Source organism: Siniperca chuatsi, linkage group LG9 (genome assembly GCF_020085105.1).
Source record: "Siniperca chuatsi isolate FFG_IHB_CAS linkage group LG9, ASM2008510v1, whole genome shotgun sequence".
NCBI lineage: Eukaryota > Metazoa > Chordata > Actinopteri > Centrarchiformes > Sinipercidae > Siniperca > Siniperca chuatsi.
The window spans coordinates 4,220,654-4,241,348 of NC_058050.1; the positions used below are offsets into that span (position 1 = coordinate 4,220,654).

Genomic DNA, 20,695 nt, shown 5'->3' on the forward strand with positions numbered 1-20,695 from the left:
GCATTTTTCCATGTATTGTTTTGTGTGAGAACAAATAGATAAGGCATGTGAATACAGACAGCATCTTTTCCGAGTTCAATTTCAGTTATTATTTTACACACCTCTAGTTTACCACTGCTCCTCCCAGCAGCTATCAGATTTCCTCTCAGCTCCATGGCCCAGACAGAGCTTTCCCAGTCTGCAGTCGCATGCGTCCCTGCTGTGGAGGCTCTCTCTTGGGTTAAGAGGGCAGCTGCATCCCCTAAGCTGGGTCTTCTCTGGAGCTGAGCTCCTGAGGGCGGGGAGGAGGAGGCAGAGGAAGGAGAGGGGTAGGTGGAGGGTGAGGGAGGCTCGTGCTCCATGTAGGCGCGCTCCACCAGACCTCCAAAGTCAAAGCCTCCTCTGGGTGGGGTGGAGAGGTGGGAGGGGGGCTGGGAGGTGAAGTTAGTGTCAATGAGAGGGGTGAGATCGGGCTGGTCGGTGAATAGAGTCGGCCGTGTGGGAGCAGTGCGGCGTCTCAGCGGGTAGCCCTCTTCTTCTGAAAGGCCGTCACCACTGATGGAGGAGCAAGCGTCAGAGCCAAAACACTCTGACTCTGCTGCTCCGCTCGCGCTGTCCCAGCCATCCCGCTGCTCCCAGCAGCCACTGCTGCTGCTCCGTCTGAGCCTGATGAGGAAAGACACCGTCAAATAAAACTGAGTTATTGAGAGAGATAAATCGGTCTGTCTGATATTATTGGTGGATGTTAACTCATTGCAGTTATATATTGTTAATGGAATATATGTCGGCCAATAGGTAACAATAAAATAGCAGTGCAGAAATATGTACTGAAGTATGTTTGAGGTAATTTAAAAACAGTGTCACTGTCACATAGTTTGCCCACCAGAGAGCACTGACAAGTTTATTTTTCAACTGTAAAATGTCCTGCTCAGTACATATCTTGGTCACAATTCTTAAAAAATAAAATTAATAATAATAATAATAATTATAATAATAATATTAAGTAGAAAAAAATAAAAGGTATACTTATCAAAAATATTTGTTCATGTAAAAAAACCAAAAAAATAATTGGCAAATATACTGCTATCAGATTTTTTTAAAACTTTTTTTAAAATAGATATCGGCCTAAACTAAAGTGTGGTGTTGTGATACCATAAGGAATAAGCATCACCAGATGACAGCAACTCAAACCACTTTTAGCTAGCTTAATGCAGTAGAGGTTTAAATAACCGATATTGTGACCGTCTCACCTGTGCTTTGGGATGACCGTCAAACAGTCACCAGTCTGGGCGTCCCAAACCCGAATCTGTCCTGCCAGGCAACAGCTAGCCAGCAGCATCCCATCACTGGCCAAACACTCGATGTCCTGCAAGACAGAAAGACAGAGCATGAACCAAATTAACAAATGTTAATTGATTTCATTTCCACAGTTTGTATTTTTGGGTAGCAGGTGACAATCATGGTGACTGATTCCAAACTAAGGTGTAAGCCAAGCATAAACTAATTTTCTATTCCTGTTCAAGGGTCGATTATTGGCACAGTGAACTCTTTTTTGTTTTTATTGTTCCAAACTGACACTGTAATTTGACTCCTCTGGTGAATTGCACACACGTGCAGTAAGTGTGCCTCCAAGTCGTATCATAATCACAGTATGTGTAACATGGCAACTGAGCTCATTAACACTGGCTCATTTAAGAGCAGGTGTCAGTGTTTTTCAGGTTTACTACCTATCTTACTAAACACAAGTATTAGCTACTGAATTGCTGTTTTTCTTCTCTACAGTGTAGCTATATAGTGTACACTGTACTCTATCTGCAGATAGTGAAGTGATAAGCAGTTCAAAACAAACGACTGACATTTTGACAAGATCTGGTGTTCATCAGCATCCCAGGTATTTTTAAGTGACTAAATAACTAAAAAGAGACTTGTCAGCCTACTGACTGTAAATAAATTTACCCAAGAGATCAACACATGAGGTGATTCTTTTGTTGTTTTTTTGTCTGGAGTGTCAGCGCTTTTGCTGACTTTGTTTTCAGGAAATACAGACAAAAGACCCATTCAGACTGGATTTATTGCGCTAGGGGAGGTGAAGCAATTTCAAAATTATCTACGCTGGTCAGTGATTGTAAAATCATGTCTGGAGCGTTTATGTAGGTAATTTTTCACCCCTACCCAGTAATAATTACAGCCACAAATACGTGCTCTTTTGCTGTGAACAGTCTGGTTCTCTTGTAATTCAAATCCCATCTGGAGCGACATCCTTCTACTAAAAAATCAGCCCAGTGTGAAATTTGACTTTTGTGTGAAAATGGAAAAAATCAAAGTCAAAAGTCAAAAATGTTTTTGCTAATCTAACAGATGGAAACATGCTAACACCAACATATAGGCTTATTTGGGAACCAATATGATGACAGAAAAAATTAAAACATCAAGCAAGAACTCATCAAATGGACTGTTGTAATGTCAGCTACAGGTAGGCACTGGTATTCTGTTTTGCGCATCATTTTTAGCCTATATTTGTTTACATTTTGGGAAAGTGGTGCCATTAAAAGTATGCCAAATTAGCTATTAGCAGATCCTGTTTGCAATGTACCCATGGATGTACAGACAACTGTCACTGGATTACTGATACTGAAGGAACCTTATAAATGTGTTCTCTGTTTTGAAGTGTCTTTTTTCTATGATTTCTAACTGGATTTATGGAAGTTTAATCACAATGGACATAAGAGATAATGATATCCTCGGGAACTGTAAGTCACACTGAATGATATGAATATGTGTTTTGTGTGTGTATGTTAAGACTCTACTGCGTTATGACAATAAGGAGTACGATTTTTGACTCAAATTCACCTCAAGCAGTATCTTTGCCTCGCCTTCCAACTCTCCCACGCACCCCTGGGGAGGCTTTTGGCTTTCTCTTTTGGCTTTGTTCTGCTGAATGTCCATGTCAATTACAGACCATATCCTGTAAATTCCCAATGGTTAAATTGCCGTCTGGAACGATGAGTTAAATTACAGCTGTGCACAGACCACTTGTACACCAATGTAGACCTATTTTTCAGTCATCTAGGTATGTGTGTGTTTTCTTTATCTGAATATATTCTCACCATACTGTGGCCCCTCAGCAGCAGTGGTGAGATCTCGCTGATGGGTGGCGAGTAACCGTAATCATCGCAGGGCAGGTCCCCTCTGCGCCGGCGCCCATGAGCGACGCCATTCTGGCCGTAGTTACGTGGACAGAGAACCCGGTAGAGACAGAAGAGCAGCAGAACCAGCAGGACGCCCGCCGCCAGGCCCAGAGCTGCAACCCTGGATAGAAGGAGGGACAAATAAATAATGTTTTTGTCTTGTAATCAGCTAAACACGACTGTTTTCTGCAGCATCACTATGGTCAACATTTACATCATTCATCCACACACACTTTTTTAGTTCCTCACTCTCATTTTTATATTTTTAGAGTAGCCCTGACCATATGTTTCTGAAACATGCATATTCCTCTAAAGTCATATTGGCTTTCTTTAACTTTTAACAACTTTTGGATACTTTCAGGTAGAAAACTTTATAGATAATCTAGAAGATCTACCGAGTCTTTACATTTTGAAACTATTAATTTAATAAGTAATTATACTGCACGTGTGTCTAAAAAGCAATAATCAATAATGTTAATCAATACAACATGACAACTGAGAGCTCTGAGTTTCCCCCCCAAAAAATATTCTGCAGCTCCTCCCTTACAGGTTCAAACATACAAACCCAATTTTTCCATGTGCTGAACTATCCGCCTGGCAAAGCATGACACAGCATATCTGCTACCTGCTGTGGAATGTGGCATAACTGTGATGATGAAACCTGCCAGAGGAGTGTGACCTACTCTGCCTGAAATACCGGTCCATTAAAACCCTGCGTGCTGCTCTGTAAAACTAAAACTCACCTTTTAACACCAAAGCTACATGTTCATACTGAATTTAGAAGTCTGAGTAATGTTGTGTCATCAAACAATGGCCATAACATGGAGATTTATATTTTTGGGGCATTTTAGCTATTTATTTAGACAGTTGAGAGTACACAGGAAATGAGGGGAAGAAGAGACACAAGATAACATGCAACAAAGGTCCCTGCCCTGGACAGATTCAAAGTGGGGATGCTGTGATAACATTGCATTGGAGTTTCTTCTGGGTATGTGGACATTTAAAGAGCAATCATACAGTTAGAATTAAAAAGCTTATCTTTTTTATATTTGGCTTCTTTGGGCTCACACTGTCCAATTACAAATTAACTGGGGTTTGTCAATTTAAGTTAATAGAATCACAAATAGCTCATTTATTAGGCTATTATGGAAACCTGTCAACCCACAATCCTTTGTAAAATGTTCCTGAGCAGGTCGAATTGATCTGCACTTCTTGACATAATTTACCTTCTGCTATCTGATATAGAAACAAGTGAATATGAGTCAGTCTGTACTTCCTTTGTTAACATGAAGAAAAGTCAGCTATGAAAAGCAGATAGTGTGTTCTTTATTTCAATAATGTTCTGGGGTCTGTGTTCTCACCTCTCCCACCTTGTTCTCTTACAAGAGGCCGGAAGTGCAGATGTTAATGAGTTTGATTTGTGCCCATCTGAACAAACTGAACTTAATAAGTCAACACTCTGGAATAACCCATGCAAAGTACACATTCAAGTGTGTTCAGAGCCGTTTACACTTGACTCCAGAGGGAATCAAATCTTGGCAGTGCCTGAGCGCTACCCAGTCGAGCTGCACATGGCAGTGCAGCACGTACACAGAGTCAGAAATCTGATTCAAAAACAGTGCCTGGAAATATTCTGTTCTCAATACTTGAACATGGTGTGCTATAGTGTGATTCTAGCAGTTGAGAATTGTGATTTGGAACAATGTGGAGGGTTGATCTCTTTGCTGATATGCGTTTGTTACTGAAAAATACACAAGGAAGAACACCATGTCCCTCTAGTGTTTGAGAGGTTAAAAACCTTACCTGCTTGCGTACATGTTTGTTGCAATATTTATAGTTATAGGTTCTTGCTGTTCCCAGTTTAAACAGCTTCACTCTGTCTGCTTGCTATAAACCTTGATGGAACATCTTGTTTCTGCATTGATAACAGAAATTACAGTGTCAAAGGCTAATGATCAATATCTCCTAAAGCCTTAAATGTGTGTTTGTAGTCTTAGACAGGTTTATGCTGTGCAATTATGAACAGCTGAACATGTGGCTGTATGGAAATACAGTGAGAAAGGACTAGGGCTGCAACTAAAAATATATTATATTATATTATTTAGATTAATCTGCAGATTATTTTTGAGATGAATCGTTTGGGCTATAAAACAGAGCTCCGCATTAAAAGGGGCAATAAAAGGTTCATGACAGTCACTGTATTGTTTTACACAGTAATTGATCAATAATTTATGTTTTATATAACAGGGTAATTTAGAATCTAAAGCAAAAAGTTGGAATCACTGGGCTATAAAACTTTCAGGTCAAGGACAGAAAACATTACAACTGGCTTCACACAGAACAAGTTTTTCTAATCAACTAACGAAGATTTGCTTGATTTGTATTTCAGTCTTTACTTCGACAACTTATTTTGTTTTGTATTTGAGAAAAATTGAGAGTACTGTAGAAATAGCACGTATCATGATGAATTGTGATACAATTTTCAGCCATATCTAACACCTTATGCACTAGGTGCCATCACGAGGGGACATGATATTACCACATAGTGGTTTTGTTAACTCAGTGTAGTTGTTTAAAGGTTATATTGATAAAAAAATTTATGTAGACGTATATTTAAAAAAATAAAATTAAATTATGATTGTAAATTAATAATTTAAAAAATTTTGACGGGTCCAAAATGAATGTCTGACGTTTGGTTCCTGCTTCTAACAAGGTTTGTGAGCCAATAGTATAACGACGTTGGTATCACGTGGTATAGTTGCCAGTTAGTGTGGAAAAAACAGTCACTGACGTTAGCACATATTAGCGATCTTAGCTTAATCATCCGAACAACAATAACCCATACAATTACAGTTCTGCATATTTAAACAAAATAAACAACAACTACTGGCAGTCATGGTCCATACAACTTTATGTAATGTGTTGTCACCGGTTAGATTGTCAAAATTTGAAAAATAACAGCTTCAGTCCCTCAGGAGCTATGTTAGCATTAGTGACAGTTGCATCCAGTTACCTAAAGTTATAGTTCCCTCAAACAATGTAACGTTATAACGAAGATGCGTATCAGAGGGGATTTAGAAATGGGCCAGGGTCCGACATAACCAGTGGCCCGGGGCCAGTACAAGTTTATGCAGGGTAACTTGATTGTGGCTGACTGGTCCGCTTATGAAAAGCCTCTTCTTTAAGAACGGAGCGGACGCGAGATCCCAATATATTACCAATGTGTCATGTCGAAGGTCAATTAAAGTTCCGAACTGCTGTAAATCTGCTCATTATACTGTTTAGAACCAAAACGCGACTGTTATTGTGGGTGTCATCTCATATAGCAGTCTAACGTTAGCCCTATTATGAGACACACGCTGAGGTACTTGTGGATAGCTAGCCACGTAGCCAGCTGCTGTTAATATAAAAATCTGAAAATACTGACATGATCATACATTCGTCTTTTCTCCCTGTAGCCATTGTTGATGTGTGGCGCTCAGCTGTTTTTTTATAATCCGCTATGAGATTTGTTTTCAGCAAGAAAACGCTTCGACTAATGTTAGGTCAACACCACGCTAACACTAACGCTAGCTAACGTCAACTTTTACTGTAGCTGTCTAATAGCGAGCACTGTGGGTTTTAATAGCCATATCCTAAGTTTACCATAGATAACTTTAACGTTACATGAAACACCACCGCACAAAGTAACCTAAATCTATAGCTAATGTATAGCTATATGTTGCTAAATGAATTCATTACTCTATCTCGAAAGATTCACCTTTTGATATGACTGAGTCTCACTCGACCATGAACGAACTGGCAACCACTGGAATGTAATGGAAGGGGGGAGAGGAGTGCGTCATCTAGTGGCTGAATGTTATCAATGTTATCAATAGCACCTTTAAACAGTGTCACCAAAACTACTCATTCCTCAGATAGAAGGTAACTGCACTGTTTCCTCTCTTAGATTGTTTGATAGAGACCTTTTTAAGAAGAAATCCTAATTTATTCTCTCTCTCTCTCCTGAGCTGAGGCAAAGATTCTTTCTATTTCTTGACAGACTGCCCCTGAGCTTGTGAACCCCACTTTGAAATAATAGAGCCTTTGAAATAATATGAACACATACTGAAAGAAACACTGGCAATAGAAAACAAATCTAACATCTGACTATAAAAGAACTTGTGAACTGCCTGAACAACTCAAGGCTACAATGCATGCAAAGATCTTTGCTAGTTATTAAAAATCAATTTATGATGTGTGTCTGTGTCCCTCACTGTGTTGCAACCTGCTCTGAATCCAGTTGGAAAAGCACGTTCACCTTTATCACACTGGCCTTCTTTCTGTGTCAGGGTCATCTAAACATGCCGTAAACTCAGCTGTCTCTTCCTCGCTGTGAAGGTCATGACCCTGACCCAACTTCAGCCGATAGCCTTCGTATCTACTGTCCAAAGATGAAGCGAATTACTCAGCCTTCCTCTTAGTAGTCAGGGTGACAACACACCGCCTTACACAATACAGCACAGTGAAAACTACACTCAGACTGATCTTGCTGGTGACGGGAGAGGGACCTTAAAAACCTGACAAAACACTGTTATAATGCCAACAAGAAAGTGTAGGAAGTACTTTACGAGACAACTGAAATTCCCTCTATGATAAATACAGTATGGTCTTTCCATTTGGTTCACAGGCTTCCCAAACAGATGCTGTATATCGTCGATCTTGCAGACTGTATGCAACAATTCACCCAGATTATTATAACGATGAACTCTTGATTTCCAGGACAGAGCTGTCGGGACTTCATACGCTTCTTCGGCCACTTTTTAAAGAATTCACTCTATTGCAGTGGTTCCCAGCACCGTGGGGTTTCATCACACATTAGCATAACATTAACTACATTTTCATATTACATTTTCAAAACGTATCAACGGAAGAATAAACTTCTAAATTACCATACTGAAAATCCTGTTAAATATGCAGTTATGTCGCAGACAAGACTGGTGACAACAGCTCTCGGTTGCCAGTTGTCATAGTAATGCATCGCTCTTTTTTTACCGATGTACAGTAGTCAGACACAACAACTATCAAAACAGTGATGGAAATATTTGTCACTCTAAACAGAGCTCAAAGACAAGGTGATACACAGCCAATACAAGATAAACCATCTTCCTCTCCACTGTTACATCACAGATCTCAGGTATCTTTAAAGCAACCAGTCAGCCAGGCTGGTCCAGTCAGGGAGAGACAATGCTTGTCAAAGGCTAAGAAAACAAGCAACCTCCCTTTTCTTTTTGCCTCAGAGACAACAAAGAGTCCAGTGATACTTGACACAGTGTACGTCATGCATCCTTAAGTTCAAGGGATTCAAAGATGTAGCTTCTCTTTTATTCCAAGGGCTCCTATTCACTGTGTAATTCCAAACATTTTGGCCTTTTCTGTTTAGTAAAGCTTCGAGAGCTTGTGGTAGCGAACTCGCCGCTCACACACATCTCCTAGCGGAAATAAGGGGGAGGCGCACACACACACACACACCTGCGCAGTTAAATAGAAAGAGGAGCATCTGTGTTTTTGACGGTACTGACAATCATAAGTTCGGAATTTCCGAATACCCTGGTAATACCTTGATACCGCCCAAGCCTACTCAACATGAGTTTATGTAACAATCACAACAGATGTAAAGAAAACAAATATTTGGATTGTGCAATATTTTAGCCGTGTCTACATTTAAGAATGAAATTCACATGCAGAAAAGAACTCGGAAGATTTAAAAACACCTTTACATGCAGCTGGTCAGTGATCAGATTTCTACCTTAACTACTGCCATATTTTCTAATTAAGGCTGACATATTTTAAGTGCTTTAGTAATATGACACTACAATGTGACGTTTTATCCCTTTTTGTGGAGGGAGCCATTTTGAAAGTTGTTGCAGACAGAATACTGTGTTACTCTGAGCATGTATTTTACAAATAACCTTCTATTGAGCTGTTGAAACTGACTTTCAGTTTGAGTCAGACTTTGGATTTAGTGGTTTTGGATATACAATGCCCAGCTATGACTGATGATCTTTAATTTCATCCCACCCCACTGCTGTGTGTGCATGTGCCGTAGTACTAACTTGTAGAGGGTGAGGTCAGTCTGTAAATCTGGAACTTTGGGGATGGGTGGAGGGGGGTGTCTCGTGTCCTGAGGATGACGTGTCTCAATGGCCTCCTGGGGGCTCAGGTGAACAGTGACAGGAATGACAGGCAGGATGCTGATGTACCTGAAATAGCACAGACAGCAATAAAGAGGATGTAACAAAACCTGATGGGGATGCAGAATCCAAAACTGGCTAAAGCACCTTTATTATTCAATGTTTATGTCCTTTTGCTTTTAACAGAACATAGTAGAAGTCTTCTTTCATTTTATTTAAATAAATTCCAATATTCTGATTTTTTTTTAAATTTTTTAGATAAAACTGGATTTTAAGGGGTTAATAAGGAGGAGGTTAGATATTTTAATCAGAGTTTTCATAATTGGTGAATGAGCTTATGCAGTTATGACATCTGCTCAATCATTGAAAACCAGTCAATTACTTGTCAACCGAAAATAGACTCACTTAGATCAGCAGGTAAAGAACAAAATTCTGAATTAGCTTCTACTGTGACTGAACACTGAACAGCTCTCTGATCCACTCACCTCTTGGCTAAAGTGATGTTGTAGTAGCTGAAGAGCGATGGCCAGTGCCTGAAGGAGAGCCTCCTCCAGCCCTCCTCATCCTCCGCCCCCCAGGTGATCTGGGGAACAGCGGGCGGACCCTGGGGGAGGGGCCCTGCCCTAGCTGAGCCATGGTGGCCCTGTGATTGGTTCTCAGGTAAGGGAGTTGGATCTGGTGCAGGGTGGATGCTGAGTGTGCTGGTAGGATCTCCTCCACGAAAGACGGGGGCCACCCCCAGGTGAGGGGGCAGACCACCTCCTCCGGGATCTCCCAGAGGGCTTTGCTCAGACACCTGTGCAGCCAGGTAGGTGCGTATTCCGGCTGGGTCGGTGTAGACCAGGATGCCGATCCAGATCACTGTGCCAACCTGAAGATGAAGCAAATGAATGATAATGATCAGTCAGTTGAGGTGTACTATCTGAGATTCCTGCTTGAGTTGCTTTGAATTCTGCTTTCATTCAACTGATCAGTGAGGCCTGAAAAAGTCACGATGCCACCTACAGTATTTTCCCTTAAAAAGTAATTTCTCTCATTCTTTTCATTTGTGTTTACATTCATATATCATATTCACATATGTCACAATGTTGGATCATCAGGCATATTTTCTTTTTGTCATAAAGACTTGACATAATAACTAATATCTCTCTTTTACCAAATGTCACAATAAACTAATTATTCACATGCATTCTCATAGTGTGCCATAACCAGCAGAGAACCTTCATCAAAAGCTCAAATGATAGTACTAGTAGTTTTATCAGATTTAGCTAGCTTAATGTGTATGTAGTCTTAACCTACTCATCCCTGTTAACGTGTATTCTATTGCAAAGCTACTTTAAAGCAATGGCACACATGTAAAAGTCAGCTTAAGGGTGCAACCACACTGATGTGTCACTGAACTAACAAATTTTCCTGTCAGTCTTTGTGACATTAATGCAATGAGAATGGAATTAGTAACGAAATTAATCCAGGCACAGGAACAGTGCAAGAAGACAACAATGCTAGACAAATGACAGACAGCAGACTGCACTTAACACAGTACAAATTTACAGTCAGCTCTGAATCCATCTTCTCACCATGATAATGCGCTGAGCGAGTCGTGTACGGGCCAGGAAGTACACCACACGCAACCTCTTTGGAAGCCTCAGGTTCCTGAAGGCTGGGGTCTGCAGGGTGATTGTGTGGGGGGAAGGTCGTGGGGGAGGGGGGACCTCGCGTGGACGCAGCGGGCCAGGCTTGGGTGGCGGTAGTCCTGCTTCGGCTGGCAGGCGGCGGTTCAAGTCCGCCAGCTGGGGGGAGTGAGGTGGTTTACACATTTGTTTGCACTGAATAGTTTTTGCCTTTGAAAAATGTCAAACACCTTTTACTCAGCTGTACCTCTCGCTGAAACCTGGTGATCCACGCTGTTTTAACTCCCTTCTGAACTGCATTCAGGATGTAAAAGCTTCCTTCAGCTAAGAATAAAACTGAGGTTCTAATCTCTGGCACTGCAGACTCCTCCAACACCACAATCCACACTCTACTAGGCCTCTGTCACTGAATGTAAATTTCCACACAAGAAATCTCTGTGTTATCTTTGATTCTGACCTTGACTAAGGCAATTCTCTCTATGTGGGAATCAATCAGACAGCCTTATCTTGCCTGCGGCTGGTTCAAAATGCAGCAACGAGACTCTTCAGTGGCACAAAGAAGAGAGACGACATCTCTCCTATACTGGTCTCTCTTCACTGATGAAGTGAAGTACAGAACTGATTTTAAGATTCTTTTATTTGTTTTTAAAGCACTGCATGGACTCCTCATCCCCTATTCCACCTCCAGTCCCCTCAGATCGCTGCTCTTCATTCCCACTTAAAATCCAGGGGTGACCAGGCATTTTGCCAGATGATTTAAGTTGGTTTACAATATTGCTTATTCACTTAAGCTGTATTTATTTATTTCTCTTGATTTCTGTATGATGTATCTTTTCACATTGTACAATTTTATTTCTGCTTGTGTTTTGTGATTATTTTATTTTTTCTCAAATACTCCCTGTATTGTTATTTGGATTGTATTACAGTGTATTTGTATAATATTGTGTTATTAATAAAGTAAAAAAACAAACAAACAAAAAAACATACTGGCTGCTGTCAAGTAAAATTTTCTGAGAAACATTTTCTCAGGTTACAGCTTCTCAAATGTGAGCGTTTGCTACTTTCCTGTGTTTTATATCATTGTACATAGAATATCTTTGAGTTTCAGACTGTTAGCATTTAGCAGGGCACCGAGCTAAACACTAATGAAAGGTTTCAGTATGTGTGTGACAGGAAAAAGACCAACAGTGGAAAAGTAGGAGGTTTTAAATAAGAAGTGCACTTGGTGGGAAAACAGTCATCTGAAAACTATGTGGTGAACATATGTGGGCCTGTGACTGCTATCTGACCTCCTGTATGTATGTTTACACTTGAGATTTTTGCATTGATTATTATGGTCGATTCACAGATATATGCTATTGTTTGTCAAGGCTAATACAGGTAGATTTCAAACCAGTGGTAAAAATTGTTAGACAACCTGCAGAGTTTTACTTCTATTACTTTTGAGGAAACGGTGGCTTATATGTGTCATTAGAATGTAATCATGGTTGAAAAAGTCTGAAATGTAAAATGATGATTTTATGAGGTACAAATTAAGGTTTGAGTGTTTGTATGTGTGAGACTTCTCACCTCCATGCGTCGAATGTCAATAGATAGTACTGTGGTGAAGAAGAACATCTGCAGGAAGAAGTCAGACACCAGCCCCACAACAGCAAACAGACAGAACTCCTACAAAATAAAGAAACCAGTGGAGACATCAGACCAGCATACAGGCAAAGCACATGTTAGCATTTCTCACCGTAACAAACAGGCACAACCTGTGGCACGATGACTATCTAGCTTGACAGAGCAGTAAGCATTGCTGCATCATAAAAATGAGCAATGCAGTAGCTTGCCGCTAACAGTACATGCTAAATTAGAATGGGAAATTTCCTCAGATAGTTCTAACAGTTTTTGGATGGAGTGTTTCATGTGTTGCAAGGACACACAATGCTAAGTGTAAAAAGATAGACACTTCCTGTACTTTGTTTTTGCTGATGCAACAATTCAACCATATTTCTATTACCTGGATAGCTGGCACCAGAGTGAAATATCCAATGAGGATGATGCACAGTTCAGTGGCCATGTTCTTCATGATAGACCAGCTCTCATTACTAAGGCCTGGAGAAAAAAGACCAACATTTAAGAAACAAACAAGAGATACTTAATATACCAATTTATGTAGTAAGACACTCCAAAAGCTAATCGGTTTACTAGCCTTTGATTTAGAAAAGAATAGGATAACCATTTGGTAACTAATACAAATGTAGTGATTGCATCTGGTTGCTGGTCTTGCTGCACCTGCACACTCAACACACACTCTCTCTCCCCTTACCCTGAGCAATGCGGAGTTTGACCTCGAGGTCGACGGGGGTGGACACCACGGACTTGGTGAGGACCAAGACGTTCTCCAGGCCGATCACCACCACCAGGTAAGGAAAAATCTCCCTGCAGACAGAAAACAAAACTACGAATAAAACGAAAAAACTAAACCAGGACTCACTTCTGAGTTGCATACAGTGAATATACTGTACGTGATTATTACTAGGTACATTTTCCCTTGCCATGTAAGCATGTTTTTGAACCTCTGTCATTAGAGAATCTGAAAATGAACTCAAAAGTATAATAAGCTTTAGTTCCTGGATCATCAGCATTACAAGAAACCCCAAACAAAGAAGTGCAAACGGTAAAGCTGAGTTTGGTGGAACAAATTTTCCTGTCTCCCTGAAATGGCTGTGAAGAATCACTTAAAAAAAAAAGTGTGAAACCACAATGACTCAGTGTTCATTCATTTCACCAGAAGCTGTGCCATTTCTGAATAATGAACCGTGTGGCCATCAAGATGATCATTTACAATAAGGTCAGGTGAATCATCAGGGTCTCGATTAGTCCCAGTGAGAGTGATGGCTGGATCTTAAAAAAGTGTGTGTGATGCAGGCCAAAACTACACCAATGATTTTAACAATGAGGGTTCTCTTCCTGCCGGAGCAGTGATGACTGTGTTAAACTATTTATCAATATTTGGCAGCTGTCTGCAGGGAATTTCCTCCTCTGCTGAAATGTACAGAGATATTAGTTTGAGAGTATAGATAAGCTTGTACTGTTGAAGCAAGTGTATAACTGGGTCAGAGAAGAGTCAACAGCTCTGCATGTTTCATCAGACGCACTCACTAACACTGTACATAGTAAACACACACCACTACCACTATCTCAGGAGCCCTGTGTGTGGAGTCGACCAAGGGTAAGCGGGATGTGTAGCTTGCATGCTTGGTTATGTTGACCTTGATGTGCGTTCATGCAAACAAACACAAGCACAGATCAGTGCTTGGACTACAGTGTGCCGTTGTCACGCCACAATGTCGGTTTTCGAATAATCCTCAAATGATTGGACAACCATTAAATGTCAATATCACTATATCACCACCCACTCATGAAGTCCCACCCACATCCACTAACACACTGACTTTTTGCCCACCTGCTGTAAACATTAACGCAAATCCACGTAAAGTCAATGCAGAGGAAGTGGGAAGTCAATAAGCCTGTGTGTGTCTGTGAGATAAGTGTGTTTTGGTGGACCTGTCTTTGTCTTTCTGTGAATAAGATAAGAGATAATGATGAAAATGTAATGGCCTGTTGAGGCAGTAAATATTAACAGGATACATTTGAATATCAATAGCAGAGCATAATGAGGACTACATAAAAGCTGCAGAAATTGTTCCAACTGTGACCCAGAAGCTAAATTCAATGCTTTTTCTGTGATCTCCAATAAAGGATTCATTGTTTTGGTCAAGACCAACTGGTTTCCACTACAGTTGGTCTTGATAAAATTACCTCTACCAAAATATGTTTTTACGTGCGACATAAGTTGTAAGATACATGCTGACATGTTCCTGAATCAAGACGAAGAGTCTACAGCCATGCTAGTGGCACTGTGTGGCTGTACTTTGGCACAATGGTGTTTTGAACTAAATGCTAACATCAGCATGCTAACAATGACAATGCTAACATGCTGATGTTAGCAAGTATAATGTTTATCATGTTCACCACCTAAGTTTAGTGTGTTAGCATGCTAACATTCGCTAGTTAGCACTAAAAAAACTAAGTACAGCTGAGCATGATGAGAACATCATTAGTTTTGCAGGTCATTTGGTCATAAACCTAAGTACTGGACAAATTAAAATTTTGACCTGATAATGGCGCTAGATTAAAAGTCAGAGAATCACCAGAATTATTAGGGTTGATCTTCTGGGCACCATGGATATCTGTACCAAATCTCATGGAATCCATTGAATAGTTGTCTTAACATTTCACTAAAAACCAAAAATGTCAACCTCATGGTGGCACTAGAAGAGAAGTCAGGGGATCACCAGAATCAGGATTCATCATCTCAGAAACATGAACGTCTGTACAAAATGTCATGGCAATCCATCCAATGGTTGTTGAGATATTTCAGTCTGGACCAAAGTGTTGGACCGACATTGCCATCCATAGAGCTATGCCAAGAGCGTGGCTAATAAAAATGACCCAAAAGACCTTAACAAGTTCCCCGTCTGAAATATGCCCCTCTAAAGTTGATGACATAAGCAGTGGGAAACCAGACCTTTTCAAACTGTTGCACCTAAATACATCATTCCTGTTAAACATTTTAAGTCAGACTCATCTCTTTACGCCCTGGATTCGAAATTGTCTCCCCATTCACTGGCTTTAAGTTTATGGCTAAAAACTAATAATTTTCTACTGGCAAAAATGAATCACAAACTCAGCATTTATCTCTGTTACCCTCCTTCAAAGGTTTTTGAGGTATACTGCTGACAGACAGGCAAACTAACGAACAAGGGTGGAGACAAAACCTCTTTGGTAATCTTCCAAAACTGAAGTATGTAGAAAAACGTGGCATTCCTACCCTCCATTGAGCGTGGGTGTCAGTCCAAACAGTGTACACAGTCCCACAGACATGAGCAGAGAGCTGAGGACTGTGACCACAGCAGCCAGAGCCAGACCCCACTTAGACTTCACCATGTCAATTTTACCTGCAGGGAGGAAAAGAAGATATGTTGAGGACAGGACACTAAAGCTATCCATCCAAAGCTAACTGTTTCATTAACTATTGTAACTATTTAACACCTCAGCCATGAAGACAGATGTACTCCCAATAAATCCTTCAAATGATGGTGATCTGCTGAAGTGGCTTTTTAAAGAGACTACTTCACCAACCATGTTCACTATTAGAGTTGTAATCAATTGTGTGCCAAGATTTTCATTGAATAGGGCATGCAAGTGTTGACAAACTGAAGTTTTTAAGATGCCCATTAACACCAAATTTGCTATTAAAATAGACATGAACTTTAATAATTGTTCTTGACTTAGCTAACAGTGGAGCAAGATGGTTTGCATTCAAACATTAAATCTGAAAATCTCACATTGTAATGATCTAGCTACATAATGTGAAAAAATTGATTAACATAAAAAGGAAGCATATTTTATAGCTATGCCAGCAAAAAGGGGGAAAAAAAAACATTGGAATAATTATTCTCGAACCATTTAAAAAAAAAATTATTCACTGAAGAAAATTATGGCTTCTCTAAAAATAATGTTCTCACTTTGTCTTAAAATTCTAAAATAGAAATGATCAAAACTGTAGTTAGAAGTGATTTTTAGGTTACTTTTGCACATTACATTTGAAAAAAAAAAAATGTCTTTAACAAGGTGCCAAATATGAATCAACTAATCAGCTTGAATGTGAATATTCATTTTGTGTATTTGTTCCATGAACTAATGTTTGTACTGGCAAGTCGGTGAGGGTTAGGTGGGTGCATTCTCACAGCGGTTTATAATGTTACTGTGTGAGGATTATCCCTGCACCAGACAGGGAGTACCTTGGCACACAAACACACGTGCACATACAAAAGGCGCAATAGGCGTGAGTCTGGATCTTTGGCACAAGATTAAGTGGTGTGAGGTTTGGGGAACAAGGAAAAAAGAAAGACGGCAAGAAGGAGAAAGTATGGCAGAACAAGACACACAGGACAGAGCAGACAGGCAGGGAGTTGGACTGACGTGTGGAGAAGTAGATGTAGGCAAAAAGGATGATGTATGTGGTGACGAGGGGGATGAGCTCAGCGATGCCAATCTCCTCTTTGAAGTGGACGTGAACCATGTGGTCGTCTCTCAGGCTGCAGTTGGCTGACGGGTGGAGCTGCTTCAGACGGGCCCGCAGGCTGCCCAGGAACCTGGACGCGTACAAGATCATCATCAGCACTGCAGATACATCCCACTAACTGATTAACTGTATACAGTTACTGTGAGGAAAAGGTAGTATGATGCAGATGATTGGCTAGTAAACATTTTATGCTTGAGTTTGTCAGACCAAATCAATTCTTCCTGTCAAAATTAGAAAGCAGGTCTTGCTCAAGAAAAGCTCAGTCAAGCAATCCAGCACTTCTGTTAAAACTGCTAGTTGTCTCAGTAATGCTTGTTATACTAATGCCTAAAAATCAATGGGGCAATACGCTACACGAGTCATAGTAAGCACACAGCAATAATGAATGCAGCCTGCCACTTCAGAAGAAAAACAAACCAATTTGGGATATGTAAAGACATTTGCATGATTAAATTATCCTTCATGTCACAGAGAACAACTCTTTTAATAGCCCTAAAAAAAACCCTTAATCCTAAACAGAGGCAGCCGACTTTGCATTATGACAGTTGCCTTTATATGGTGTCATAAAGTGAAAAAAAAAATACTGAAAAGAAAAAGATGCAAGCTAATATTTTGTACCAAAGACTAAACTAAATTTACAAACAGCCATTATGTGATTACTGAGCAAAAGTAGAAATATATAAAATTCAAGTAAAACTGCACTTTTATTTTCCCTTCTATTGCATGTGTAACTCACCTTGCATCGTAGCTGGACAGCACTACAGTGATTGTGTATGTCACCACCCTCTTCTTGTTGTAGTGACTGACCCCAGTGTATTTCCCAGGGACGCCAAACAGCAGATCTAAAACACACACACACACACACACACTTTTTTAAAAGCAAAGTACAGCACATTAGTGTAAATGACAACCATTTTCCTGTTGAAGTGAATGATAAACAGGAAGTCAAAAAACAAAATAGTCACACTCCAGTGTCCAAGTAATCTAGACCAGTCATTCATTAGTCGCCGCTTTAGTAGTTATGCAGTGACATAACAGCCAACTCAACATGCCTACAGTTGTTAAATTATACTGCCTCTTACCGTATGCTCAATAAAATCGCTATGCTATTTAATTTTAATATAATTCATACAGGGTGTATAGCCTTTTGTATTAATTTGCACTGATGAAGAGGGAGGTTGGTGAGAGTGTGGGACCCCCCTGCCTGGTGGTGGCTGCAGGGACATACTTTACGATCGAGGTTCCTATGGCAGTCTGACTGACCTTCTATCAGCTCAATGTGAACAAGAGAATTAGTCTGACTGTATCTGGCAGCCAAGACGTCCCTGACTCCAGCTCCAGAATAAGCTTCCTACCTCTAAATCACTTGAGCTGGAAGGTGAGGCAGAATGCTGAGCTGGCTTTGCCAAGCAAGGGAGGGTGATTTGGTTCACTATGTCACTGGGTAAAGTTTTAGAGAGAATTCAAGTTCCCAAGGAATGAAACTGCTTGTTCTCTGTCAATATAAAAGCCTCTTAGTTTTCTGATACCACTAATCCCCCACTCACTACATCCCTACGATTACTCCTGCTGAATGATGGCAGACTCCTTCCAACAAGGCAGTCAGAGTACAAAAGCCTCTGAATAAACTCCACGCCTTCATGTTGCAACAACCATGCCACTCATTACCGTGATATGGCAACAACATTATAATTACTACAAATAAGTGAGTCAGATAAGATGTAAATTTGTGTGTCAACGATGCTCAGCATACACTCAGTGAAAGGCCATCACCTCTGAGACTGGCAGCCTGTAAAATGCATTTTCCTTTCAGACTGGATTTGGTGGGTAATCTAGGCCGCTTAATGGCACAAAACAGGAAGAACACATTGCTCCTGCAGCACAAGTGAAACTGAAGGCTTCAGAAATGAAAGGCTTTTCTAGAAATGGACAAATGGTGGTGGGAGTCAAAGACCCATGAAAACAATTACAATATTATACGCTCTTTAGTGGCACTCTTCTTCTGTCATCTATAAAATTCAGAAGTCGATGTTGAAATCATGTAGAATGTGTTGTCTGATAAAATCCACCAGTGGATGATGTTTATCGGGCACTGTGGCGCAAGTTCAAGTAGGTTCATCAATTTTGATGGATTGAGTTGAGAAATGTTTCCCATTATACACTCTATCAATCCATGTCATAGGTCAAGGCCCACATCTGTTAGAAATACTGTACACAGGAGCATTTAACAGGTCACAAACACGTGTGAACTCAGCCTTAAAATTTCATCATGTTCTTCAGAACAAATGCACATGGAACAACACCAGGAGGGTTTGGGGGAGTAAAAGAAATGTGGTCTCAACTTTAAGAAATGCTAGCACTAAAACCTCAACTTTACTATTCTTGACTTTAAAATTCAAAACTTCTCAGTGTCTGTTTGTCTGGGTCAATTTTAAAACGGACTAAAGTCACATCTCACTGTCTATGCCATTTTCTTCCTTTGATTAAATATTCCTAAAGCAAGAAAAAAAGGGGGCAAGACACTATTCCATGAGCATGTGTGCAAGCTGTCTATTAGCTTCTCTTACACCATCTACCCTCCATCTGAGTGCATCCCTACCTCGCAGCGTGGCTGAGGTGTGCAGGCCTTTCGGTTCATGTTTCTGGATGGTCTTGAGGAGGTCGGGGTCCGAGTCGAACAGCTCCCGCTGGTTCTGCCAGTAGTTGCCGGGAGAAACGAGCAGGCAGCCGTGCTCTGGCAGCACCGACTGCATCCGCCGTAACCCTGGAAACAGGCCTGTCACCTGGAGACACAGTGTCTCCAGACTGCGAATCCCGGAGCTGACAGAGGAGAGAGAAGGCAAAGACAGAGGTGAGGAACAGAGGAGAGGAGGTGAGAGGAAAGGGGAAAAAAGGAGGAGTAGTTGATATTAGTAAAGCTCACAACTACCAAAAGCTCCTTAATTTAATAACTATTTAAGCAAGAGGTAACATTAATCTATCAATTATCTATCAATTTACTGCATAACTGAACAACAATAAGACAAGGGAAGTATCATTAATTTCATTCTTGGGAAATGTTTTAGATTTAAACAGACTTCATTAAGATCAACTTCCAAGCGAAACAGGAACTGTCGTCCGAATCAGCACTCATATCAGTGCTTGGTACACACAAACAGAGGGCTGCAGCGCAGCCTGTGCCCAGCCTTGTAGTTTTCAACAGATCGATGGCTCACTGGAGGCCCACATTTTTTTGAAGGTCATAGATTTTTTTCTTTCTTTCTCTCATGCCAAAGGCAAAATTGTTTTGGGTTCATAGCTTAACTTAACTGACTGCTTAACACAGACACCAGTATATTTTAAACAGCAGCCATGTTTAAAGACATTGATGACGAACTTTCAATATTCAGTTCGTCTTTACCTCCACTAAAGATAATTAATCAATTTGAAAGTTAATCTGCATTATTGCACTATTTTGATAATCTATTAATCGTTTCATTTGTCAAGAAAAAATGCCAAACATTCTCCGTTTCCAGCTTCTCAAATGCGATGATTTGCCTCTTTTCTCCATTTGAAATATTGCAGATATCTTTGGATTTTGGACTG

At 40.4% G+C, this 20,695-nt stretch overlaps 1 protein-coding gene across 5 annotated transcripts in view; it reads right to left on the reverse strand.

Moving 5' to 3' along the window:
- The window catches only part of LOC122882300 (SREBF chaperone), a 47,910-nt gene that overhangs the window by 13,667 nt on the left and 13,548 nt on the right, over positions 1-20,695 (reverse strand). For all 5 annotated transcript variants that reach the window (XR_006379326.1, XM_044209551.1, XM_044209550.1 and 2 more), the window contains exons 5-17: positions 19,710-19,930; positions 17,847-17,952; positions 17,008-17,180; positions 15,854-15,980; positions 13,286-13,398; positions 12,977-13,071; positions 12,541-12,639; positions 10,918-11,130; positions 9,826-10,211; positions 9,263-9,409; positions 3,087-3,288; positions 1,230-1,345; positions 102-645 (exon numbers count right to left, since the gene is read on the reverse strand). Coding sequence is in view for 4 of the 5 variants with exons in the window: in XM_044209551.1 (XP_044065486.1) it covers positions 102-645; positions 1,230-1,345; positions 3,087-3,288; positions 9,263-9,409; positions 9,826-10,211; positions 10,918-11,130; positions 12,541-12,639; positions 12,977-13,071; positions 13,286-13,398; positions 15,854-15,980; positions 17,008-17,180; positions 17,847-17,952; positions 19,710-19,930 (2,542 nt within the window). In the remaining variant the exon portion in view is untranslated. The remainder of the gene's footprint in view (positions 1-101; positions 646-1,229; positions 1,346-3,086; positions 3,289-9,262; positions 9,410-9,825; positions 10,212-10,917; positions 11,131-12,540; positions 12,640-12,976; positions 13,072-13,285; positions 13,399-15,853; positions 15,981-17,007; positions 17,181-17,846; positions 17,953-19,709; positions 19,931-20,695) is intronic.